This window comes from Lepidochelys kempii, chromosome 18 (genome assembly GCF_965140265.1).
Source record: "Lepidochelys kempii isolate rLepKem1 chromosome 18, rLepKem1.hap2, whole genome shotgun sequence".
Classification (NCBI taxonomy): domain Eukaryota; kingdom Metazoa; phylum Chordata; order Testudines; family Cheloniidae; genus Lepidochelys; species Lepidochelys kempii.
In genome coordinates, this window is record NC_133273.1 from 15,224,562 (window position 1) to 15,251,604 (window position 27,043).

At 43.6% G+C, this 27,043-nt stretch overlaps 1 protein-coding gene across 15 annotated transcripts in view; it reads left to right on the plus strand.

Annotated features, from left to right (window-relative positions):
• RERE (arginine-glutamic acid dipeptide repeats) overlaps window positions 1–27,043 on the plus strand; it is a 402,477-nt gene that overhangs the window by 229,320 nt on the left and 146,114 nt on the right. The window contains exon 1 of one of the 15 annotated variants that reach the window (XM_073316844.1): window positions 18,408–18,615. The exons of the other annotated variants lie outside the window; for them this stretch is intronic. Coding sequence (XP_073172945.1) covers window positions 18,590–18,615 — 26 coding nt within the window. The 5' untranslated portion in view covers window positions 18,408–18,589. Of the gene's footprint in view, window positions 1–18,407; window positions 18,616–27,043 lie in introns of those variants that run through there. 15 annotated transcript variants of the gene reach the window in all.

A 27,043-nucleotide genomic window follows, 5' to 3' on the forward strand; every position in this document is an offset into this window, starting at 1 on the left:
TGATACCCGCTGCATTGATTACAGAAGCATCAATCCCCCTGGTAGTGAAGAAAAGCCCTTAGTTTGAGGAGTAGTAACTCACAGCAGTGACTAGTAACCACTATGCCCTGATGAAGGATATGCTTTTTTAGTACTATATAATTAACTTGTGGAACTCATTGTCACAAGATTTTATTGAAGGCAAGCAGGATTTAAATAGGGATTAGACGTTTACGTGGATAATAATTACACACCCATTGTTATATTAGATTAAAAGTTTATAAGAATATAAATCTTCATGTTTCAGGGCATAAATTGAAACTAAGTGTCTGCAGCTGGAAAGAAACTCGCCATGTGAGCAAATTATTGCATAATTGTCTGTTTTGAGGTTTCCTGTAGCTTTCTCTGAATCCTCTGGCACTGGCCACTCATCTGAAATAGGTTATCAGACTGGTTTAGCATTTCCTAAACACATTGGGAGTGTTTGCAGCATTAGGTCCTAAGATAGTCATTGTATCCAATCTGCAGTATTGAGCACTGGAAAAAGACATGAAATCTCATCATGTTTACAGAAACCTTCTAATATGCTATATGTGAAAATACAGAGAGCTTGTGTGTGTGTTTCATTTCAGCACAATGATAGAGCAAGGAATGTGTTGTCAGGGCACACCTTGGTGGATGAAATTGAAGTGATGTTGACTTAAACATCAAACATTTCTCTCAATTTTCACCTCTTATCGCTTTTTCTTGTCAATTAAAATAATTATTTTTGGGGGCCAGTGTAGGTAGTGAACTATTTCTATTCATATCCATATTTTGCATTTAATAGCAAATTGCTAGCTTTTCCTGAGAAATTCCTCTTGTGTGACTCAAAGCTTATGTCTACACTACGAAATTAGGTCGATATTATAGGTCCATTTTTAGAAATCTATTTTATACAGTCGATTGCATATGTCCACACTAAGCGCATTAAGTTGGCGGAGTGCATCCTCACTACTGTGGCTAGCATCGACTTATGGAGTGCTGCACTGTGGATAGCTATCCCACAGTTCCCGCAGTCTCCACCGCCCATTGGAATTCTGGGTTAAGCTCCCAATGCCTGATGGGGCAAAAAACATTGTCGCGGGTGGTTTTGGGTACATGTTGTCAGTCGCCCCTCCCTCTGTGAAAGCAACGGCACACAATCGTTTCACGCCTTTTTTCTGTGTGGACACCATATTGCTTTCAGCTGATGGTGCAGTAGGACTGCTAACTGTCGTCCTCCACCGCTTCTGCTGCAGCTCTGCTCTCATGAATCCACCTCACAGGTCCTCTCGTCGCTCTCTATAAATATCTATTCTCGTGGCATCCGTCGTCAGCCTCCACTTCCACTGCAACTCTGCTCTTCTGCAGACGCCATACCATGGCAAGCATGGAGCCTGCTCAGATCACCGCAGCAGTTATAAGCATTGTAAACACCTCGCGCGTTATGCTGCAGTATGTGCAGAATCAGAATCTGCAAAAGCAGGCGAGGAGGTGACGGCAGCGCGGTGACGAGAGTGATGAGGACATGGACACAGACTTATCTCAAAGTACGGGCCCCGGCAGTTTGGACATTGTGGTGGCAATGGGCAGGCTCATGCCATGGAACGCTGATTCTGGGCCCGGGAAACAAGCACAGACTGGTGATGGGACTTTGTGACTTGCTTTCTTTTGCCCTGAAGTGCAAGAATACCAAGATGAGAGCAGCCCTCACAGTTCACAAGTGAGTGGCGTTAGCCCTCTGGAAGCTTGCAATGCCAGACAGCTACCGGTCAGTCGGGAATCAGTTTGGAGTGGGCAAATCTACTGTTGGGGCTGCTGTGATCCAAGTAGCCAACGCAATCACTGAGCTGCTGCTATCAAGAGTAATGACTCTGGGAAATGTGCAGGTCACAGTGAATGGATTTGCTACAATGGGATTCCCTAACTGTGGTGGGGAGATAGATAGAACGCATATCCCTGTCTTGGGACTGGATCACCTTGGCAGCCAGTACATAAACCGCAAGGGGTACTTTTCAATGATGCTGCAAGCACTGGTGGATCACAAGGCACGTTTCACCGACATCAACGTGGGCTGGCCTGGAAAGGTACATGACGCTCACATCTTCAGGAACTCTGGTCTGCTTGAACAGCTGCAAGAAGGAACTTACTTCCCAGACCAGAAAATAACTGTTGGGGATGTTGAAATGCTTGTAGTTATCCTTGGGGACCCAGCCTACCCCTTAATGCCATGGCTCATGAAGCCATACACAGGCACCCTGGACAGTAGTAAGGAGCTGTTCAACTATAGGCTGAGCAAGTGCAGGATGGTGGTAGAATGTGCATATGGATGTTTAAAAGCGTGCTGGTGCAGTTTACTGACTTGGTTAGACCTCAGCAAAACCAATATTCCCATTGTTATTGCTGCTTGCTGTGTGCTCCACAGTCTCTGTGAGAGCAAGGGGGAGATGTTTATGGCGGGGTCAGAGGTTGAGGCAAATCGCCCGGCTGCTGATTACGCACAGCCAGACACCAGGGCGATTAGAAGAGCACAGCAGGGTGTGCTGTGCATCAGAGAAGCTTTGAAAAACAGTTTCATGATTGGCCAGGCTACGGTGTGACAGTTGTGTTAGTTTCTCCGTGATGAAAACAAACCTCCTTGGTTCACTTTACTTCCCTGTAAGCCAACCGCCCTCCCCGCATCGATCACCACTTGCAGAGGCAATAGAGTCATAGTTGTTTCAAAATCATGCATTCTTTATTAATTCATCGCACAAATAGGGGGATAACTGCCAAGGTAGCCTGGGAGGGGTGGAGGAGGAGGGAAGCACTGGGTGGGGTGGTGGATGAGAGGAGGATGGAAGGACAAGGCCACACTGCACTTCAAAACTTATTGAATGCCAGCCTTCTGTTGCTTGGGTGTAGAGTGGTTGGGTTCCCGGAGCTCACCCCCCCCCCACCCCCAAGTTCTTGGGTGTGGAGGCTATGGAACTTGCGGAGGAGGGCGGGTGGTTACACAGGGGCTGCAGCGGGGGTCTGTGCTCCTTCTGCCTTTCCTGCAGCTCCACCAGACGCCGGAGCATATTAGTTTGATCCCCCAGTAGCCTCAGCATTGCATCTTGCCTTCTCTCATCGCACTGCTGCCACCTCTCCTCTTGCTCCCACAACCTCTCCTCTCACGCATCCCTCCTGTCCTCGCGTTCATTTTCTACTTTCCGGGACTCTGTCATTGTTTGTCTCCATGCATTCTGCTGAGCTCTTTCAGTGCAGGAGGACTGCATGAGCTCAGAGAACATTTCATCATGAGTGCGTTTTTTTCGCCTTCTTATCTGTGCTTATTCCCCCCCAACCGCGTGGCTAAAAGCGGGGATGATTTCTTTTCAGCCACAGGCAAACAGCCCACCTGGAATGGCCACCTCTGAATGTCCCCTTAATAATGTCCCAGGAGGATTTCCGCTCCATCCCCAGACACGTTAACAGACTTTTCCAGTAGCTGCACTGCCTGCAAATGCATCCCAAGTCTTCAGGGCAAATTAATCATTAAACGCGCTTACTTTTAAACCATGTATTATATTTACAAAGGGTACACTCACCAGAGGTGCCTTCTTCGGCTTCATGGTCCGGGAGCCCACCTTAGGATGGTTGGGAGGGTATTGGCTCCAGGGTGATAAACAGTTCTTGGCTGTTGGGGAGAACGGTTTCTCCACTTGCCTGTTGTGCGTTCTCCTCCTCCTCCTCCTCATCTTCCTCGTCCGCAAAATCCTCATCCCTGTTGTGTGAGACTCCCCACTTGCAGGTGTCCACGGACAGGGGTGGAGTGGGTAAGTGGTAGGGGCACCCCCTCGAATTGCATGCCGCTCATCACAGAAGCCGCTTTAAAAGTCTGGGGCTCTGACCTGGAGCGGCTGTTTGCCTCTTCGGTTTTTTGGTAGGCTTGCCTGAGCTCCTTAATTTTCAAGCCGCACTGCTGTGGGTCCCTGTTATAGCCTCTGTCCATCGTGCCCTTGGAGATTTTTTCAAATATATTGGCATTTCATCTTTTGGAATGGAGTTCTGATAGCACAGATTCATCTCCCCATACAGCAATCAGATCCAGTACCTCCCGTTTGGTCCATGCTGGAGCTCTTTTGCAGTTCTGGGACTGCATGGTCACGTCTGCTGATGAGCTCACCACACTGGCCAAACAGGAAATTAAATTCAAAAGTTCCCAGTGCTTTTCCTGTGTACCTGGCTAGTGCATCTGAGTTGAAAGTGCTGTCCAGAGCGGTCACAATGGAGCACTCTGGGATAGCTCCTGGAGGCCCATACCGTCGAATTGCATCCACGCTACCCCAAATTCGACCTGACGATGTAGATTTCAGCACTAATCCCCTCAGTGGGGAGGAGTACAGAAATAGATTTAAGCCAACAAAAATGGCTTCATCCTGTGGATAGGTGTAGGGTTAAATCGATCTAACACTGCTAAATTCGACCTAAACTCGTAATGTAGATCAGGGCTAAGTAGATCAGTGCAGTTTTAAACCCTTCTTTTTGTGTAGAGCAAGCAGCTGATGATGTTCTCATGGCTGTTTGAAAACTGTTGGCACTGAAAGGGTGAATGAAATAAGACCACTGCATGGCACTTTACTTTTTCAAGGGACTGTACAAACATATCTCAGCTAATTACTCACAATAGCTTGTTCTCAAATTGTGTTTTGTCTGGTTGGATCCAGCCAGAATTTTTTTTAAACACCAGCTTTTCTGAGGATATTCACTTTTTGCTCAGTGTCTTTTTAGTGCTTTTCTACAATAGAAAAATGGGTTGAAGTTAGGCTGAGTGTGTTGACTGACTTTGCTCTAATCACAACTTTTATTTCCTGAGTGTGGATGCATTGCAATGCTTTATCTTGATTGCCCAGGTCAGGGTGTACCTCTCCATCAAGGTAAAGGCATTGCAGTGTGTCCATGCTAGGATAAAAGTTATGGGTATATCAAGATTAGCTAATTAAAAACCCAACTTGACCTTAACTCAGTTTTCTGGTGTAGACACTTGCATTCAGATGATAAAAGATGCACAGTATTCTGTTTGGATTCAACTCGAAAGCAGTGTATTTGTGATCTGATTAGGTTCTGTTCATGATGCACATCTGCACCATCCAGTAGTGCTAGTTACCTACATGACCATATGACTACCTAACCAATCCAGAGTTTTGGAAGACTGTTTTTTTTATAATGATTGGTGTTGAATGTCTCTTGGTTATTTTCATGTAAATCCAAAAGTAACATACCTGAGCTGTGACGTTTGACTTCTGGAAATAGATATTGTTCTTAGTCATTGGATGCCTTCTGTATAGTATGCTCCACACACATACATGTATACAGTTAATACATCATGTCTATTTGTCTTAATGAGTTTGTCTCATTTACTACTGAAGACTAGTTTTTGTGCTTTTCAAGGATATTGAGAGACAGCTCAGCATATTGAGAATTCAACTGTTTTCTGCTTACTCTTGAAGAACCAACAGAAGCAAGATAACAAGAAACACATTCTCATTTTTATATTTTAGGTATAGCAAGCAGTAAAGATTTTGCCAGGGTTGATACTTCAGAAGTGCACTCTAAAAGCGTGAAGATGTGGTGTAAAAAAGCTTTCATGGCAGAGGTGTAATTGATGAGCGCTCTTGCCTACCAAAGGACTCTCAACATTTAAAGGAAAGCAAATTTTGTCCTTTATTTTCTCTTTTAAAACCCTGTTGAGCATGGGTTTAGTAAGGGGAAAAATTAGGGGCTTCTTATTGATGAACAGCTAGTTCCAGTGGCGATTTGTGTTTTCGGAATCCTTGTTCCTTCATGCACTGGGACAAATTTTGTCCTGCAGATATCAGTAAACCATTCCTTGTTATACTTTAATAGTTGGTGTTGCACATCAACAGGATAATTATTAAAATAAAATATTAGTGTTGGATGTTGGTACTGACGTTTTCTACGTTGCATCGAGCTGTTAAGCAAGTTAGTAAGTGGGTCTGGAATATATTCAACTCATAGTCCCCGAGGAAAGGAACATTTGTGTTAAACCAAGCACTTTAACAATCACTCAGCTAAATAAGTATGTACTAGATAAAGAGAGTGAGCGTGTGTGAGAGAGAGAACGAGAACCTATGCTCAAAATCATTTTTAGAAGTACTTGTCATAGTTTACTATGTTCATTAATAGAAAGGAACTGCTCTGCCATTTTAATGATACATCATTACACTTCACAGCAGCACCCCAGTTTGAGATAAAGTAGGACGGAAAGAATTACCTTTTACCATTAGCAAGCAAAGGAAATCAGAGGGCTACAAAACGTCATTTTTATTTTGCGTTTTGGTTAATAGCTATTAACCCTGTTAAGTTAACTAATGTTAACTCAGGTAACGGTTAAGTTCATCAAAACTCAATAAAACTTGCCATACAATTAGATCAGACATTCAGATTTCCAGTGGTTATGAATAATGAAGCCAATTTTTCATTTACTTGTAAGTTCCAATTCTGCATGCCGTGTAACCTCTGCACCTGCATGGAGTCCCCCTGAAATCTCTGGGACTCTACAAATTGCAGGATCAGGGCCATGCTTTGCATTATTAAATTGTCATGGTGATATCTGTTCTTTTCTGTTAATTAAATTTGTGTAAATGATTTTACAATTAAAAAAACATTTTGTATTTATTTATGTTGATTAGAATTTTAAATATTGCACCAGCATTTCCTTGAATGTTTATTGTTAGACGAAAAACCTTCATAAAATACTGTGATCCTTTGTAAATAGCCAGACTTAATTTAAATTCACTCTGAAGTGCTAAGGTGCCAGATAATGGAACGCATAAAACTGTAGAATTTTAGATTAGATAAGGATGGAAGTGGAAGGAAAGTGTTAACATTAAATTAAACAGGTGTTTTGAATAAAATGCCACCTATAAACCTTGCTGTCTCTGTAATGGGCCTCTTTCCCAGGGACTTCAGTTTTGAAAACGTGCTTTTTGTTTACATCTGATATCTGCCCATCTTTTAGCTTAACTTTTTCTGCTCCATCTGAACCTGTATGTGCAGTCAGCATGCAGGCCAGTGCGGTAATAGAATTAGACCTTTGCGTTTTTTGAAAATTATATGCAACAAAATAGGTTTAAAACCCTCACAAAAGCCATTGAATTTCAATTGAGAAGCATTAATAGGCAAAGCAAATTGGAACTGATGTACCATTTTACAAAGCAGTAACTGCACCAGCTTGCATTAAACAGCCATTCTTGGAATTTATGAGCCAGAGTTCACTTCAGCCCTTAAAAACAAGCAGTGAGGCCCAGATGTTGTCCATGCCACTTTTCTTCTGTTAGCTTAAGTGGTTGCTCACAAGTACATTCCCTCCCATTTAGTTCAGCTGCTAGTTCTTACCCCAGCCAATAATATAACTCTGGAAATAGAATGTGGAACAGGGTGTACGCACATCTCTTGCTTGTTAGAAATGAGTTTGTTCTGGCACATGAACTTGTGCATTTAAATTGGTAAAAGATAAATAAGACTGTGTGTAGACCCCTGCTCCTTCTTAGTTGTTAAAATATTGTTTTTAGGGTGTGTTGTGTTGCTTAAATACATGCAATCCTAATTCTGTTATACATTAGAATGCGTGCATACAAGCCCTGTTTACAATAGGGAAACTGAACATTTTCCACCATTGTTATCATCAATTCATATGAACTGGTGGTAGCGACATTAGGAGTCTTAGGATAGGCAGGATATTGGCTGCTAATGTCTTTGTTACCATTTCATCTTAGCCTGCTGGGTACAGATCTAACTGGTCCTAAAAATGCTATCAGCGGTTGAAGAAGCCCTGTCTATACAAAGGTTCCTAACGTTGCTAGCATCAGCTCAGCTGAACACCCAATTGATATTAGCAACACTGTCAGATTTTTTCAACATTTCTATTGTAGACGAAGCTTTAGAGACACTTTGATAGAGCCTATCCGGTATTGGATGAGGACTTGAAAGACTCAGATTCTATTCCCAGCTCTGCCAACGACTGTGGGACCTTGGGAAAGTCACTTTACTTCTCTGTGCCTCCATTTCTCCTCTCTAAAACGTGGATAATGATGCTTAACCGTGTTTTTGAAGCACTTAGAGACATGGATGAAAACAGCTATATAAGTGCTCGGTGGTGTTCAGATGCTATCTCAATATAAATATCTTTTTTGGGATGCAATTAGGAGGGTTTAAATAAAGTTTAAGGGTCCATAGGCCTTTTGCTGGTCCACTGCATGGGATTAATTTCATTTTTTATTTGTTGTCCTGCTATTCTAGGAGATGGCTTATGTGGGTGCTAATGCAGGTGACTGCAGTGTTGATGTCATGTTGGTCACAGGATATTAGACAAGGTGGGTGAGGTAATTATCTTTTATTGGACCAGCGTCTGTTGGTGGGAGAGAGATGCTTTTGAGGTTACACAGAGCTCTTCTTCAGGTCTGCCCTGTAGAAGAGCTCTGTGTAAGCTCGAAAACTTGTCTCACCAACAGTAATTGGTCCAATAAAAAATACTGCTTCGCCCACCTTGTGTCCGTAATGAACACGACTGTCATTTTGATATTCAGAACTGTGGCTGAGGTGCGCACGGGAGAGGGGTTTGGCAGCAGAGGGGTGGGATGGGATGGAGTGTAGTGCAGTGCATGGAGGTTTTCTGAAGGACCGGGAAGAGGAATTTGTGAGCTGGGAAAGAGAACTGTGTCCAGGGCACTTTCTGGGTAGGCATGCCCACTTGTCTTTCCCATATACTTTGATATCCTGCACCATCTCACCATGTTGATGATGCAGTCTATTGTCTAGTGTACAAGTTCTGCTTGTGTTAATTGCTTTGTGCTCCACAGTACTTCTTCCCCTCTGCTGCCGCCACTTGTGTAGTGAATATACAGGATCTGCTCTTTAATTCCAGTAAACTGTGTACACTTATTGCAGCTTGTTTTCCCCTCCTTATTTAAAGCTAGTGCAGGAATCTGAAAAGTATACATAGGTCCGGTCTCTCTTGAACCTAATTACTTGGAAATCAGAAATCTAACACATTAATTTCTGTGCAATCAGATATAACAATCACGTGTCTTGAAATGATACTCTGCACAGCATTGTTATGCATCAGGGAACAGAATGATTATCAAGCCTTCAAAGCGCAGATTAATTTTAAAAACAGAAATTTAGGGCGAGATTGGAGCTTAGTGTATTTAGAGACCCAACATATTTTCTCTTTGGTTGTGGAGCTCTTCTTAGTTTTTGTGCGTGTTCACAATTGCTTTGTGATCGTAGGAAGCAAACTAGTATTAGAATAATAAAAATGTGGGGCTGGAGGGACCTTCAGAAGTTATCTAGTCCAACCCTCTGTGCTGAGGCAGGACCAAGTACACCTAAACCATCCCTGACAGGTTGGCTGACCTGTTAGTAAAAACCTTCCATGGTGGGGATTCCACAGCCTCCACTGGAACCCTGTTCTAGAGCTTAACTACCCTGAGAGTTAGAACATTTTCCTTAATATCTAACCTAAATCTCCCTTGCTGAAGATTACACTGATTAATTCTTCTTCTGCCTTCAGTGGACATGTAGACAATCAATCATTGTCCTCTTTATAACGTCCTTTAACATATTTGAAGACTCTTACCATATTCCCCTAATTTTCTTTTCTCAAGACTAAATACACCCACTTTTAAACCTTTCCTCATAGGTCAGCTTTTCTAAACATTTTATCGTTTTAGTTGCTCTGCTCTGCACACTCTCCAGTTTGTCCATCTTTTCTGTAGTGTGGTGCTCAGAATTGGACACACTACTGCAGCTGAGGTGTCACCAGTCCCTAGTAGAGTGGGACAAAGTGGAGAATTGGCCTGAAATCACCAAGATGAAATTCAATAAAGACAAGTGCAAAGCACGTCGGAGAAAAAAATCAAATGCAGAAGCTGGGAATGGGCGACGGGATGGATCACTTGGTGATTACCTGTCCCATTCATTCCTTCTGGGGCACCTGGCATTGGCCACTGCTGGAAGACAGGATACTGGGCTAGATGGACCTTTGGTCTGACCCAGTATGACCGTTCTTATGTTCTAACTACAACATGGGGAATAACTGGCTAGATGGAAGTATTGCTGAAAAGGATCTGAGGGTTATAGCGGATCACAAATTAAACATGAGTCAGTGTGATGCTGTTACTAGAAGGCTAATATCATTTTTGGGATATATTAACAGGAGTCTTGTATGCAAGACCTAGGAGGTAGTTGTCCCACTCTATTTTGGCACCGAGGAGGCCTCCACTGGAGTACTGTATCCATTGCTGGGCACCATGGTTTAGGAAAGACTTGGACACATTGGAGATAGTCCAGAGGAGAGCAACAAAAATGATAAGTTTTAGAAAATGGACCAATGCAGAAAGGTTTAAACAAACAAACAACCTGGGCATGTTTAGTCCTGAGAAAAGAAGACTGAGGGGGGACCTGATAAATCTTCAGATATGTTAAGAGCTGTTATAAAGAGAATGAATGATTAATTGCTTGTTCTCCATGTCCACTGAAGGTAGGACAAGAATTAATCAGCTTAATCTACAGCAAGGGACAGTTAGGTTAGATATTTATGAAAACGTTCTGACTCTAAGGGTAGTTAATCTCTAGAACAGGGTCCCATAGAGGTGGTGGAATCTCCATCATGGAAGGTTTTTAAAAACAGGTTAAACCTCTGTCAGGGATGGTCTAGGTTTACTTGGTCCTTCCTCAGTGCAGGGGTCTGGACGTAATGACTTCTCTAGATCCCTTCCACTTCCCCATTTCTGAGTCTATAAGTTTCTCTTGCATCCTTGTATCTTCGTCTAGATATTTAGAGATGTGACTTCCATTCCATCTGATTATAGATAATCTGATATTTTTCTATGGCTGTCATTTTATACAGTATGAACAGAGATGTGTTCATCTTTTTGTTCCCCTCTCCTTTTACACTTCACATTTGCTTCTGATTTTGGAAAATGATGTTGCAGTATCTTGAGCTACAGCTCGATAGAAAATGCAACATTTTATAGGCCAGTAAGGAATGTTTACCCCAGATAAACTGGGATTCAAATAGTCTGCAAAAAATCCCAACTGAATTTGCTTTGTGAACTTTTTCAATATGCTGTTATGTTTTCCTGATTGAAGTGCAGTTTTCCATTTCAGTTTAGGGTAGCTAGAGTAAGTCACATCAGACTGGTACAATCTGACTACTTTTGAGAAACTCTGAAAGAATACGTTGAAGTGGTATGGTGTGTTGCAGGCAAGGAAGTTATAGATACTCTCATCTTTCTGGTAGAACTGCATCTAGAATAGTATGTTCACTTCTGTGCACCTCATTGCCACAAATGTACTGATATATTGGTGGAGGGAGTACCTGGACCTGATTAACATTAAAGGGTTTTTAAAAAGAGATTTGAATGAGAAGGAAGGTTAGGTTGTAGCACAAATATCAGGTGTGTAAGAGGAAACGCAGAGAGTTAGGTAGGAGTGGAGTTGTACACTCTTCTATGTGGAGGGCAAGAGTTTGAATTTGATATGAAAGGCAAAGAGCAGCCTGTAGAGGTTTTGAAGAAAAGTGAGTAGGATTGAGAGGAAGATAGTTTTAGAAGTTCTACAAGGTTTCCTTTTTAACCTAGTTTAAGTCAAGTTGCTGTAAAAACATTGCTAAGTGGTACTTTTTCTTACTGAGCATGACTGTGGCAAATGTGTATTCATTGCAGGTATTTCTTCATTTAAATGTAGTTATTTTCCCTGCAGCATTAAGTAAGTGTGGCTTCAGAATATGTGGGTGGCCTTGAATACATTTGATTAGTTCCCCCCATGTCTTACATGATCAAGATGCATGCATGAAACAGAGATGAGCAGTGGAATATATAAATATGTGAGATGCGGTCTTTTATCCACTTAAAAATACATTTGAAATCCCCAGTTTAACACATGCACAACCATTTGGATTCCATGCCATGCAAGTTGCAAACACTGTTTAATTTTCATGAAGGTACTGTACCCTTGTTATCTATCTTAGGGTTTTATAGTGCCACCCATTATTGTAGTATTTGAGAACCTGTCAAGTAAAATAGATGAGCAGTATCAAAGTTTCTATTGGACTTCATGGAGTTTCTGGGGTATAAAAATTCTGCTTGGGATAGAGTTGTGTTTTAGCGTTTGGGGATTGGGGATGAAGACGGGGTCAGGTAGAAGGGGATGTTAGTGTTGTGTATGTCCTCCTTGTTATGCTGGAAAGGCTTTGTCACTGGTGAAGGCTTTGCAATGTTCCCTAGGGAATTGTGTGGGCATCCATCGCATAGAAACCAAGTGAAGTGGGGGTAGGGGTGTGTGTGTGTGTGTGTAGGGAAAGAGAAACCTATCCAGGAAATTGCTTATTTTAACAGCAGTGCAGTGTGCATGAAGTTATTCAGCTATATAGGATGGGATTTTCAAAGGAGCCTAATGGAGTTAGGCACCCAAACTATGGAATTTCACATGACATGGATGCATGTGCTAGCAGGGTACTTCAGAGGTGCAGGTGTTTTGCTAATGAGTACCGTACATCATCATCATCATTTATCTTTATCCAGTAGTTCAACAGGTATAAAGTTGTCAAGAGCTATGGCTGGGATTTTCGAAGGAGCTGTGAAGCCAAATTCTGGCTAATGCAGTTTTGTTCACAATGACCACGCAAATTTGCAGTGAAATAGAAAGGACTCAGAGTATCTTCTCTCGCAGCTGGCGTGACCCATGCAAGCTGGTATTGGCATCAGAATAGTTACGTTGATACAGTAACCCTGGTCTGAAAGAACCATCCTGAATCTGATAGTGCCAATAGAATCGCTCATAAGAGAGGATTTGAAATAGTTCTGTTTGTAAATATATAGAATTCAAATGAATGCCAAGATATTACTTCCAAATAGAATTCTGAGATGTTTTTTAATAACTGATGCCCTTTTCCAGAAAATCCTTCTTAAAAGGAAAATCAACACCAACTAGGTTTAAAATAGCACAAAAAGTCTGAGTTACGAGACAAAAGTAAAGAAACTCCTTTTGTCTTGGTCTTCATCCTTAACTCACTCTGAGTCTGCTTAGTGTTGGGGTCTTGGAATAGTGTCTGGCCCTATGTGTATTACAATGCATAGTGCAGTGGAAGATATGAAAGATGAAATTATCACTTAGCTTCTAAATTTACTTTTGTGCTTCACATCAGAGCCTTAAAATGAGTGCTCATATTTTGTCACTATGCTTTGCTACACACACAATGTATGTGGCGTGGCAGGTGTTTTAAATAAAACACATCCTCCAGCATATGATAAATCACAAAGCATTTGTAAAAAGAAATATTGAGGTGGCAATTTAATTATGGCATAGAAAATGCACAGGGAAAATCGTTCCCAGTTGGATAAGCAGAGAGAGACTCAGTAGCTCTTTTTGAATTAGGGCAGGGTGATTTCCCTGCCATAGATATGTGCACAAAAACAATCCTGCAAGGTGCTGAGTGCCCTCCCCTCTCCTTGATGTCCGTGGGAATTGAGGGGGTTTAGCATCTTACAAAGATAGGGTCATAAAAATAGTGTCCTGCTTGCAAATGGGACGGTTTACAATAGTACGTCTTGTGATCTCTTAACCGTTGATCGCATCTATTCAGTGATCCCAATATTACTTGCAACTCTAAAATGATGATAAAAGCACACTTACACCAAGCTGCCTCTGAATAGCTGAGTGTTCTCCTCTCCCTGTATGATGTAGGCTGTCTCCTATCCAGTTAAAAGCTTCTGGCACTCCAGCTTTCTCCCCTGTTGCTTAGTTTCAGCTGCTCCCCCTTTCCTCCTCAGACTCAGTGGGGTTTTCTCCAGACTGGCTAAACACAGAAGAGAACCATCTTGGGGTCTCTAACCCAAGGTTGTCATAGAAGAAAGACTTTGTCTCTCATGCCCACCCTCCCTGCCACCATCAGGGAAGTGCTTTTTCTTGACATGGGTCTTGGTCCAAGCAGAATGTGCCCGTGTGTCTTTCCTGCAATCATGCCCTGTTGTCATCCATAGAAATGAAGTAGAGAAAGAGGGAGAGCTCTCTGAACCCCATACCCTTTTTCTTTCAGGATGCAGCAACTCAAAACCAATGAGTTGTGCTTATCTCCCATGTTAGCCCTAGGCTAGTCATCCCCTTTTTTCCCTATCTGTGCTGTGTTGCATTCTGTATTCGTACATCTCCTCCTTCCCTCCAGGTGTTACAGATGAATGTGTATAATTACATTGATGTACCAGGGCCATTGCCTCTCTGGAAGAGGAGGAAAGCCATACAGGAACAATAATTGTGATAGCGTCTACGAAAGCGTTACATGTTTGGTAGAACAACATAAATTGTTTCCTCTTTTATAGCACCCCCTATCAGAGGACCTCAGATCACTTTACAAACAATGGTAATGGGTGCGTTTTAAATACCTGGATCACTAGCTGAACTTAATACTATTACTTAGCATGTATATAGAACTGTATGTATTCAAAGTTCTCTTTGGATGTTAGCTAACTTGAGGATCTTCTTGGCAAGGCGGGTTAAAATGACATGAGCAGAAACTAAAGCAAGCCATGTCCTTGATGTGGCATGTTCTTTCCTGGACACTTTAAGTAATCCAGGCATAGGGAGGCCAGATGGGGAGGCCCCAGACATTCCTCTAGGACTCTGGTCACCAACTGGTCGATCATGATCGACTGGTCGATCCTAGAGGATCTCCCAGTCAATCACAATCTCTGGTGGTGTAGCGGGGCTGCAGTGCAGACCTGCAGTGCGGAGGCGGGGCAGGGGTCTCTCGCCGCGCACTGCTTCTGCCTGCAAGCATTGGCCAGGAATGGGGAGCTGTGGCTAATGGGAGCTGCGGGGGTGGTGCTTGCAGAGAGGGGCAGTGTGCAGAGCCATGTGCCCCTTGCCTCCCCCCACCCCGGGGTGGGGGGGGGCGAATTGGCCCCTTCCGGGAGCAGCGTGGGGTCAGCATAGACAGGGAGCCTGCCTTAGTGGCAGCCACACTGCACCATCAACCGGAAGTCGCTAGAGGTAAATGCTGCCCTGTGGGAGGCCATACCCCAACCCTGAGGACCCTCCCAGAGCCTGTCCCCCAAGCCCCAGCCCTGACCCCTGTCCCAGAGCCAGCACTCTGTATAGCCTCCTGCACCCCAACACTCTGCCCTTCCCAGAGCCTGCACCCCAACCCCCTGCCCCAGCGCTGACTCCCTCCCAGAGCCAGCACCCTGTAACCCCTCCTGCTCCCCAACACCCTGCCCCAGTCCGGAGTCCCCTCCTGCACCCAAACTCCCTCCCAGAACTTGCACCCTCACCCCCTCTTGCACCCCAACCCCCTGCCCCAGGTTCACTCCAGAGTGTCCTCCCACACTGAAAACCCCACCCGAACCCCCAACCCCCTACCCCAGTCCAATGAAAGTGAGTGAGGACGGGGGAGAGCAAGCAACGGAGAGAGTGGAGGATGGAGTGAGCAGGGCTTTGGAGAGGGGACGGGGCCTCGGGGAAGGGGTAGGGTAGATCCTGGGTTGCCCTTAAATTCAAAAGGTTGGGTGTAAAATGGTGGGAGACCACTGCTCTAGGATCCGTTTCTGGCTCTGCCACAGACTTCCTGTATGACCATGGTAAAACATTTGTCTCTGTGCCTGAGTTTCTTCATCTGTAAAATGTAGATAATATAAAGACTGTGGAACTTTTCTGAAGGAGTGATGTTTATGGTATGTGTGTTCTTTATCCTTTTAAAAATTAAAGCATCTACGCAGGGGCCTGTCAGCCTGAAATGGCAAGTTGCTGAGAATGGCAAATGGATAGATGTCCTGAAACAAAACTTGGGAGTAGTGGGAGTGAAATCGAAATGGTAAGGGGGAGGGGACAGGGTCTTTGCATTTGAAAGCAGTCACTAGGAAAAGACTGTGTTACAGGTATTAGGTAATTATCCTTGGCTAGTCTATTATCTGGGACAGTTTGTTAAAATGATCTTGTTTTAAACATTTGTCGCACTTTTGCTTTGCATCTCGGATCTTTTGACTTTTTTTACATATAATTGAGGTGATGGGATGTATCTTTACAGTAGCTAAAATGCTTAAAAGAACACTATTTTAAATTGTTTTTGATCAGACTCTAGTGTAGTCCTGAGATCCTTTTTAAAAACCAAATAAACCAAACAACCCTTTACCACTTCGGTTCTTTAACCATTTGGAACATGTTCATTAGTCAAGTTCATCCTTCGTTTTCAACAGACAGCTGAAATACAAACTAAGTTCCCCTTTCTCTCACTTTTAGACTACTCCAGTGGTGGGCACTGGCGTCATCTACTGATGTCGGCCCAGCTCTGGTAACTGTATTTAAACAAAACCGTGACTGCAGAGCCAGTAAAACAAGACCAAAACATTTTGGGGATATCTCCCCAAAAGTATTAATTGCAAATCTTTAAAATATATTTTGTGAGTTAGAGGTAGAACCCCACTCAGATATTTAAAAGTACAGTGAATTTTTCCATCAGATTTTCATTTCAAAGTTGTTATTTTCAAATGTGGAATGTAGAAAGACCGTCATAGTTACTTGATTTGAGATAACACAGTAGATTGATTCTGGGGTAGTTTGTATAAAAATATGCACTTGGAATTTTTGTATCAGTGTATATGATCTTTTTTAACCAAGTCATAAAATTGTGTAATAAGATGCAAAGTCATGTAGTTTTACTTAAGACTCTTCTCAGTGAAATAAACAGTGTAACCCTTGAAGGACGTGGTACTGCACCCACTGAAGTCAATAAAACTGTTAACTTCAATGGATTCAAAGGATTTCAGTAGGAAGGACTAGGCTAGACTCTTTGGGACTACAGGTTCAAATTCTCACAGGATCATCTCAGTCCTTTATTCTGCCAAGGTGTACACACGCTGAGTTTCATGAGGCTCACTGTGTGGGTAAGACCTAGCTTCTGGGTAAAGCCCCAATAACTGAGTTTCTTTGGATGGTAAAAATTCAGTGGCTCTATGCCACGTTTCCTGAGGAAAACCCCTGTTACTTACTTCCTTCACTGCTGTGTGGGGTGCTGTGTTGGTTGTTTTCCTGATTGCTATTGCCCTGTCCCCAGTGGTAGTTGCATTCCAGTTATTGTTGAAAAGATTCCTGTATGTACACAGTGTTAAGTGCTGCTTGGATTCCTTTGGGAAGGCACGAAGTAGAGATTATAGCAGGGGCTAGTGCAAAAGACTTGGGGTCAGCAAATCTAGGTTTTTGCTACTGAGTGTGCTGCATGATCTTAAGCATCTTGCTTACCCTGTGCATCTGTCTTTCCATCTATGAAATGGGGATAATAAGTTAGGCTTTGACTACACTAGAACTGTGTACAGCTTCAACATACCAGTATAGCAGGGGTGGGGAACCTTTTTTCTATCAGGGGCCATTGACCCTCAGGAAAAATCAGCTGCGGGCCACGCAGCCCCCTGTGTGGGGGTGGGGGATGGTGGTGCTGAGGAGGCTCGGGGCTTCTGGCCTGCAGGGCAGAGACTTGCCATGGGTCGGCTGAAATGAAGGAGCGGGCTGGCTCTGGCCTGTGGGCTGTAGGTTCCCCACCCCTGCAGTCTAGCTAAAGTGGTACAACCACCGCAAGTGTAGATGCGGTAAGCGGCTTTGGAGAGGTTTTATACAGGTATAAGCATTCCTGTCCAGGAAGGGAGTACCCCCTATCAAGCACCTTCATACCCGCATAGTTGAATCCACATTAGGGCTTTACCCCTGTAAGTATTTTGAATAATTAAAAAAAAAAGCATTTCTAAATAGCTTCGTTCCTCTCTAAGGTTCCTTTTCTTCTGCGCCGGCGGCTGCTGCTCTGCACCCTGACTGTGAAACAGGCCCCCCCTCGAGCTCCGGGCTCGCCTTGGCGGAGGGGGGCCGGACCCGCCTCCGCCCGCTGCTGCTGGCAGTGCCATTCCCGGTGTTGCGCAGGGGCCTCCTCGGGCAAGCTGCACAAAAGTACCTCAGGGGGCCGCGGGGAAGGGCAGGGATGGAAAAGGCTCGGGGAGGGCGCTCGCCCCGTTGATTGCCTGGCACAGGAGCGGTGGCCCCTGCTCCCGGCGGCTGCTGAACCCCGAGTCAGGGTCGCCGCCCTTGGGGCGTGGGCCGCAGGCGCGCCCCGCGGCAGGGGCTGCGGGTTGCCGCGGAGACCGGCCCCGCGCACACCCGGAAACACGCGGGGGACGGAGCCCGCGCGGCGGCGGCGGCCCCCTCCCCGGCACGCCAGCTGGGCGCGCGGCCGCGGCCGAGCCCGCGCGCGCGCGCGCGCGCGAGGGCGGGCGGTTTATTTACGGAAGCGGCCGGGCGGCGATTGCTTGCGCGGCGGGCGCGTGTGGGGGGGATGAGGAGGGCGGGTCACAGCACATGCTCAGTCCTGTCAGTCCGAGGGCGAAGTTTCTGCGTTCTGCGTGCAGGCTTAGGTCACAGCACAAGCTCAGTGAAAGCTCGCCGAGGTCTCCCAGGCTTGCATGTGCCTCCATTTTGAGTGGTTAGAGTAGCAAAAGGCAGAGTCCCCCCCCCCGTAAGTAGGGGTCCGGGAGTACAGCTAGACCCACCAGAGCCTGTGAGAGTCATGGATGATCCAGGCAGCCCCTGCAGGTAGGCTACAGCCCTCTGGCCTCACCTAGAAAACCATGCTTTTCTTTGCTCCTGTTTTGCGGCTTCTGAAAGGGGTCTGAAACCATTTCCATCCTCCTTGCCTGCGCCTCAGAACCTCGTAATCACCTCAGCCCGGCTGTGCAGCGGTTTGTATGGGGCAGGAAAGCAGGGTGCCGACAGAATCGGCTGGCTGGGGGATGCATGTCGCAAAGCGTTGAAGCTGCGTGGGTTGTTGTGTCCCCCCCCCCCCCCCCCATGATGCAGTTTTAATTTCAGTGGCTCTCTCCGCATGCCCAGCCTCCGGCATGTCTGCAGGGAGCTGCAGAGCCAGGATGCAGGGGTGCCTATGTGGCTGTAAGGAAATGGTGGGGCCTGCAAGAGACTGTGTTTAGATAATGTTTCAGGGAGGGTCGTAGATCCGCAGCCATTGGTTGCTTTGGAGGTGGGTGGAGATTGTTTTGATTGAGAACCTGTTTCCCAGGACGAGTGATCGTTCTGGTGATAATTTTGTAAGTATCGGGAAGCAAATAGCACAGTTCTGCTTGCCTGTCACAGCTGTAGGCAACAAACGTGTGTCTAAAATGTGGCAATGTTGGCAGACTGTATTAGAAATCTTCATTAAGAGACGCTTATCATGTAACAGCTGTATAAGCTATACCCGCATCTGTTGGAGTGGGCCAAAGTAGCATCTGTAAGAATTCAGACCGGATGACCATATAAAATAGATGCCATTTCCCCCTTTCTGTCTCCCCGACCCACTGCATGCAAATTGGCATAGAAGCGGCTCAAGCAAGCCGAATAAATGTGTGGTGACTGGTTTTTTTAGGTCAGTGCCTGACTAGGAAAAACCGTGAATAAGTTGTCATTGCTGATTATAAACAGGATTTGGGGGGCTATGTTTGTTAAGTTAAATGAGCAAAAGGAAACTTGATTCTGCAGTGCTGTTTTGCTCAGAGAACCAGCTGAGCTTGTGCAGTGATGAATGAAATAGTCAGTGCTGGTCTCATACCGAGCATGGCCTAGCCAATCGGATTGCTGATATGATAGACTTCGCCACTTTACTGTAGTTCTTGATTCAGAATAACTTGTCTGCCAGTTGTTGGAGTACTGAGTTCTAGGGTGACAGGATGGCTCAGAGCACTGGTAATGGAACGTATACAGCCTTTTACCTGGAGGCTGCCAGTTCAGTTCCAGCCTATGCTGACAGTTCAGCGGCCTGGAGGTTAAAAGTAAGTAGGTACATACATGGCAAACACTGGCACAGCATTGGCACTGGCAGCCTGTTTGCCAGCCTCATCAGAGTCCAATTAGTGAATGAGCCATAACTGTTGAGTTATCCTCTCACCCAGGCCAGATCAGTCCAGTGAACACCATAGCTCCTAAAATGTTGTGCCTCCATATCTTTGAGTAGTCGTTGAGCGTGAAATAAAGCCGAGGCTGTTTAGCTAAATGTGGGCTGTTGCTGATTTGTCAGTGTCTGGGGTTGTATATTATGCCAGTATGGTAACATGAGTGATTCTTAATATTCTTTGTTCTTTTTTTGTGTGTAGAGAGGGGATGTGTTCTTAAAAGGTTGCTGAAAAGTTGTGTGTTGGGCTCCCCCAAAACACTGTTTTCTAGGTACAGACAGATTGGTTAGTGTGAGCCTATGTTTGCTTACTCCTAGTGGGTGGGTCCCTCGGGTCAGGGGTAAGGTATGTTGGTGAGGTAGTGCTGCACACTGGTTGCACCCACAGTGTTTGTGCCATTCCTATCCTGGGGATAAACAGGCTTTTGTTCTCCAGGGATGTCTGTCCAGCACATTTTCCAAGCACTACATGTGTCACAGATCTTTAAAAATAAAAGGGGGTTTTAAAAGATACTGTATTCTGGCTCAGAAATAAAAGCACCGTGATATTTATTTTTGTGACGTATCAGGTTAATTTAAAATAGTGGAGGTGGAAAAAATTAACACCCCTCCAGGTCATAACAAAACATATTTGTCAGACAAAAATATTACATTTGGAAAACAAAAAATACCACTTAAAAAGCATGAAATGCTAAACCATTCAGTCTTTGTAATAACTTGCACACGGTAAAATTCTTGTACATAATATTTATTTCTTGCATTAGCACCCAGAAGCCCCAGTCAGAGGATAGCTCCTTGTGTTGCTGTACAAACAGACTAAGATGGTCTCTGCCCCAGACAGCTTACATATGACTGTTTTCTAGGAATGCTTTATCATGTAGCATTGCTGATATAAAATACTCTTCTCTAATGCTGTGTTTCATGCTACACAGAAAAGTAGAAGAACTGAGCCCTTGATTTCTCCCTTGCTTTTTCAGCCACCATGTGCATACACACTCATGCAGATTTCTAAACTGGTTATCCTGTTGTAGGAGGAGAGACAGCCAATCTAGGATGAACAGCGTTCCTGTTAGGTTTGTGTCTAGGTATAGCAGCTGGCATGCTTTGATGGAGTGAGCTTGGGGCTGGGAGCTAGAAACTCCAAAGAGCCATCTCTGCCACTGACTGTGTGGTCTTGGACAAGTCAGTTAACCCCTTGGTGTCTGCTTCCCTTCAGCAAAATGCAGGTGATTCCCTTCAGCAAAATGCGGGTGAGAGGGAGGGGTGGTGCAAAACTCTTACATTGCAGAGGTGTCTGGAGGCCTTACCTAAGTTGGTGGCCTATTATGCTAGGCACTATACAGACATAAAGTAAAGGGCAGTTCCTGCCCCAAAGGCCAGTGTTTGTAAAATCAGTTTGAAAATGTAAGTGTGTGTAGGGCCGCGTGTGCACTGGGTACCACAGACAGATTTCATTGCCAGGTATTGTAGTTCCAGATTTTTTTAATAGGCTTGGTTCAATAGGGTGGAGGGATAGTTCAGTGGTTTGAGCATTGGCCAGCCTAACCCAGGGTTGTGAGTTCAGTCCTTGAGGGGGCTATTTAGGGATGTGGGGCAATAATTGGGGATTGGTCCTGCTTTGAGCAAGGGGTTGGACTAGATGATCTCCTGAGGTCCCTTCCAACCCTGATATTCTATGATTCTATGTTGAGTTGGTGACATTTAGTCAGTAAGATTATACCTACAGCTTTGTTTCTCAGAAAGTTGCAATTTGTTTTTAGTTAGAAGACTTGTCCCTCCCCATCAGCGTTGCTGTGTTGACAATCCCTTATGTCTTGCTTGATACTTCCCGTAGTTCAAGACTTGCATCCCCATTGTCTTCCTTCAGGCCAAGGGGGAGCCTGCCCATACCCCCTCAATGGTCAGAGGTGTTTGCTTTTGGGTGATGCCAGACATCTCCTCTACCATCCAGTTCCTTTGAGGCTGCTTCTACATCTGCTGCAGTCCCCACTGGCCCAGTGAGCAGGACCAGGACTGAAAATTGAACCTTTGTCTCATGGACAACATGACAGAACTCTGGCAGTAGATCACCAAATCAGCTCTTGGGAACAATGTTATAACAATGCAGAATTCAACTGATAGACTGCTCACAGTTCCAGCCGAGGGAATTATGGTCACCTCCATGTGTGCGCACACATATTTTAGGGGACCTCTGTTTCAGGATGTGCAGAGATGTTGAACATTAACCATTTAAAAATTATAATGATGTAAACACCTTTAACCTGGTATAACTGCATCCACATTAGCAGCAGTTGCTACATTAACTATATATTTTTCCAGACTGATTGTTACAGCAATTAAAAAAACTGTCTCTATCAGCTACAAGGATGGCAGAAATCCATACAGAATCTACAGTAAAACTAGTCCACTTTTCCAGTCAGTTCATGAGATTGCCTATGTTTGCAGTACTAATTTTGAAGAGAGTAAAATACCATTTAATATAAAGTAAAGATTGGTAAAAGGAAACTATATAAAATGACTCATACTTGCAAGCAGAATACTAGCAACACAGATAAAGGCAGTCTTAGATTAATACTGAAGAAATGTTTACAATCTCAATTACTTTTAATCATTTATGCTGATGGTTTTATTTTTGCATTTCACTCATTTCTGACAATGGAAGTGGATCTGTCAGTTACACTTTTGTTTATAGTTGAGGAGAGTATTTTTAGGACTAAAGCAACTTTCTACCCCAAATGTAAATCTGATTCAGGAATAAACCCAACCTCTACTGGAACTTCATGTCCTTGCTGATACCCCTAATAAGAAGCTGTTTCCCCTGCTGGCTTAGGAAACTTTCCAGCTTCTTGCCTCTTCAAAGAACTGTGTGGATGTGGGATGTTCCTTCTTCCACTTCCTTCATGTTTTGATTCCTAAAGCAGTGAACAGGATGGAACTTGCGCTGAAGATACAACTGTTGCTACACGTTTGCTCATTCCTGCATTAGATTTAGTAATTGCAAAATCCATTCCATTTTTAACTAATCCCGAAACTTTTTTATAAATAATATGTTTGACTCAAAACCAAAGTTACTCTTGCATTATTTTGCCAAATACATTTGTTAAAAAACAGGGTATTAAAAAAATTCAACATAAATTGTTATCCTTGTTTATAGTCAGATTTTAGTCACTTTCATTTTCTGGTTCTATCCTATATGTGAAAAGGAGATTTCTAATAGAGGAAGGGATCTTAAATCTTACAGCATGAAGACATACCAAGATCCAGTAGCTGGAAGCTGAAGCTAGACACATTCAAACCAGAAATTTGGTGCAAATTTTTAACAGTGATGAAAATTAAGCATTGGAGCAAGTTACCAAGTTTTGTGGTGGATTCGCCACCCCTTGAAGTCTTTTAAAACAACATTGCATGTCTTTCTAATGAAAAGCACTGTCTCACCCATAACTGTGGCCTGGCTTATGCGAGAGGTCAGACTGATCATAATGATCCCGACTCATCTTAAAATCTGGAGTCCTAATTCTGTATCACTTGAGCTTCCAAATTTGTGAATGTTTCAGTTTTGTGTTTTAAAAAAAAAAGTCAATTGCAATATTATTATATGTTAATATAAATTAATCATTCACAAAATCTCTTCTAATCGCATTGTTTTGTACATTCATGCTGTGCTCACCGCTTCTACATTCACACTATTTTTTATTCCAGAGTAAAAATTGGGGTCTTAATCTAGCTGATGGTGTTCCTTTTAAGTTTGAATTTTCTAAGGCAAAACAAAGAAACAAACCACCACCACCAACAAAAAACCACTGCCATGCGCTGCTGTGAAGTGTTTGAAATTCGGAAGTGCGGTGATGAAGACTAGTAAGCCAGTTAGTGCTGAACAGGAAGAAGTGTTCATCAAGCTTTGTTGTCTTTTATGTTCTTAAGTGTGTTGGTGGTATGGTGTGCTCTTTGGGGTGTGGGGTATGGTAAAGAAAATTTTGAATCCTTTTTTATAGATGCACAATACAAAATAGGAGAGAGTACTATTCTATGATGTGTCCTCTTGAATGATATACTGGTTGCATTCCTGGACTCTTGTTAGCTTCTTGTTAAAATTATGTCACCCCTTTGAAGGGAAACAGGGATAATTTTCCTGTCCAATGGAATCTCCCCTCTTGTTACTGCAAGCTCATCCCTGCCTGAGATTACTTATAAATATTTCTGAAGAGCAAATTTTTTGCCTCAAGAATGAACCACTTGTACCAAATGACAAACATTTCAAAAACTTTCACTCCCTCCTGAGGAATTCCTCCCTGTCACTTCTTCTCAGATTGTACAAATTTAGCACAAATGAACAATTGCCATAGTTCATCATACCAGTTGTCCATCTAGCCTACTATCCTGTCTGTGATAGTGGCCAGTTCAGATGCTTCAGTGAAAGGTGCAAGAAATCCATGTAGAATTTTGCTCCTATATTCCTATGCTTTATATTGTTACTTAGCTAGTTTCTAGCCTTTACTTTACCTTTCACCATGAGTACTAGTATCAATTAATGTAAATTCCAAGTTGCTCTGTTTCTTTGTGTTAAACTTCTTCTGGACTCAACTTCTGGTATTTGTACACTTACTCAGAGTTTTCTTCTTGCAGGATCTTTTCTTTCCGGACCCAGAGATCTGCTTCTTCTCAGGCTGCCAGAGTTTTTTCTTTGCTTTCTGAAGGTTTTCCCGTGCACTGTGATCTTTTGGCTTAGTGATGCGTATAGGTTGCACTGGAAAGCAGTCTGTGGCGAGCAGGTGTCTAAAAATATTCCCAGAGACCTCCCAAGAGGAGAGCAAAAAAGATTTTTGGAAAGGTGCATTGTGGATGCAGCATTTAAAGTCTGCTTGAATCCCCTTTCTGCTTCAGTTTCAATCTGGTTAATTATAAATCTCAGTATAGAATAATCAGAGAAGATTCTGCCAAACAGGAGACAGACTTAATCCTCAAGGGCGGCCTAGGATGCTGGCTTATAAATTGGTTTGGTTCTTTTAAAAAAAAAAAAAAAAAATTTTTTTTTTTTTTATTGGCACAAAGGCTCCTAACTACTGTTGGTAGGAGGCACTTTTCTGGGTACCCAACGGAATTAGTCCTTGAGGGTGCATCTTGGAGAGAATTTGGTAATAGTATGGATGGTGACTGCAGCAAAACATAAATGAGCCTTTGGGTGCATTGTGCAGAGAAATGAGCTGCTGATGTCCACTGAATTAGATACTAAGATCCCCACCTTTCTCTCCATGCTCATAATCTGGTATAAAAGTGTACAATTGTTGCATCATATGTTTCTCACATAATGATATATTAAATTCTTTATTGCTAGATGAGACAGTATCTGAGTAAGCATGTCTGAACATCATGCACCTTACTCATGGCCCCCCAAGGTCAATCCCGTGTATTTCCTCTCTTTACTGGCAGAATAGAAACAAAGGAATAACAACTGCCAGTAGCACTGGGTCTAAACATCAGCTTTGAGTTTCAGGCTCTCATGTACTTTAATGATGCCAGAAGAATTGGGCAGTGCAGGGAAGTGCTGTACTTGCTTCCTCAAAATTGCACGTCACCCCCAAGAGTCCTGACCTGAGCCCTGCGCAACACTGACAATACACTTCAGTTGTGACTTGCAACACCTTTGCTCTTCAATCCTTGAGTCTGACCTCCTAGCTCTTCCAGTGCACTTCAGGCTTGCTCTTAAACACCCCTCCCTATCGCAGTCCCCAGACCACAACAGTTCTACTAAGGCCTTTCAGTCCTGGCAGGAAAAACTCCCTGCTGTTCTGCAATGATGTCGTTTCCTTGAGCAGAAACCATCAGTCTTGGCAAACTCTACTAATGGGATGCTGGTTTGTTGCTGCAGATAAATAGACAAGTGACTAAACCAAATGGGCTAAACTAATTTCTGTTGTGAGCAAAGTTAGATATGAACCTAGATCACAAAAAAGCCTGACCTACAAACAAAAAATACTTATTTTTAAACCTAGTGCATTAAAGCTTTGCTCCATCCTGTCCTACCGCCTCTTTTTCTTTCTCATCCTCACCCCTTAACTGCTTCTTTCAAGGGCACTCGTTGGCCTTGAACCCTCCAATCCCCGATTGCATTAGGATTGAAAGGACAATGCTTTATTCAAGTGAACATCTCCTAGCTGTTCCGAACAAGCCTCTCCTGGATTAGAGACTGCTAGTGCTTTGCCCTGCTCTGCTACTGATACTTCTGCCTTTTTGATATTCAGTTGCAGGCTTCCATCTCCTTTCTGTCCAGCCCCTGTTTACTTCATAGAATACAATGTTTCCATGGCAACAGGTTACTTTTCAAAGGGAACATCTTGTCATTATATTTAATCCACTGCAGCTGAAGAGGACTGAAATATTAAGTTGTTGTTGCTATGGATACTGCTTTGTTACATCAGTTTCTTTTGTGTCAGATTTCATATACTGTATTGGGTCCTTTTTTTCCCTTTCTGTGGAATAAACAGAGCGCCTTCCTGTTATTATTGTAATTGTGCTCGACTGATACAATTTGGCTTCCAAGTGTACAGTACATTTTAGTTTCTGTAGCAAGAGTTTTCTTCCCATTTTCATTCCTTTCTTGGGGTGGTGGAAATTGGCTTAAAAAGTATCTGATAGGAATTACAATTCTCCTTGAGGGGCAGGGGTGTTGTGAGCCGTAGGACGTGAAGACCAGTCAGAAAGAGCTCCCCCCACACAAAAAAAATAATAATTTCAGAGCAGTTAATCTCTTCCCTTGACGCCATCCCACTCCTGCCCCTCCAAAAAAAGAGTTCTCTTTCCTCTTCCATCTCTTTACTTACCTTTGGGTTCTATGGTGTATACTGAGGAAATTGCAAGAGGAATGACAATAAGGGAAAGAGAACATTATGTGGAGAAAAGTGCGAGTATTGGTGATTGGAGGGCATTTTGGGTTTCCCTATCTAACAGCATACAAATGCTGTTAGGAAAATGGGAGCCAAGGTTTGGATTTAGTGTACATTGACTATTTCTAGGATGCTGGAGCATTAAGACTAAATATTGAGACTTTTGCATGAAACGTTTTAGTATTTAAAGTCAATGTAA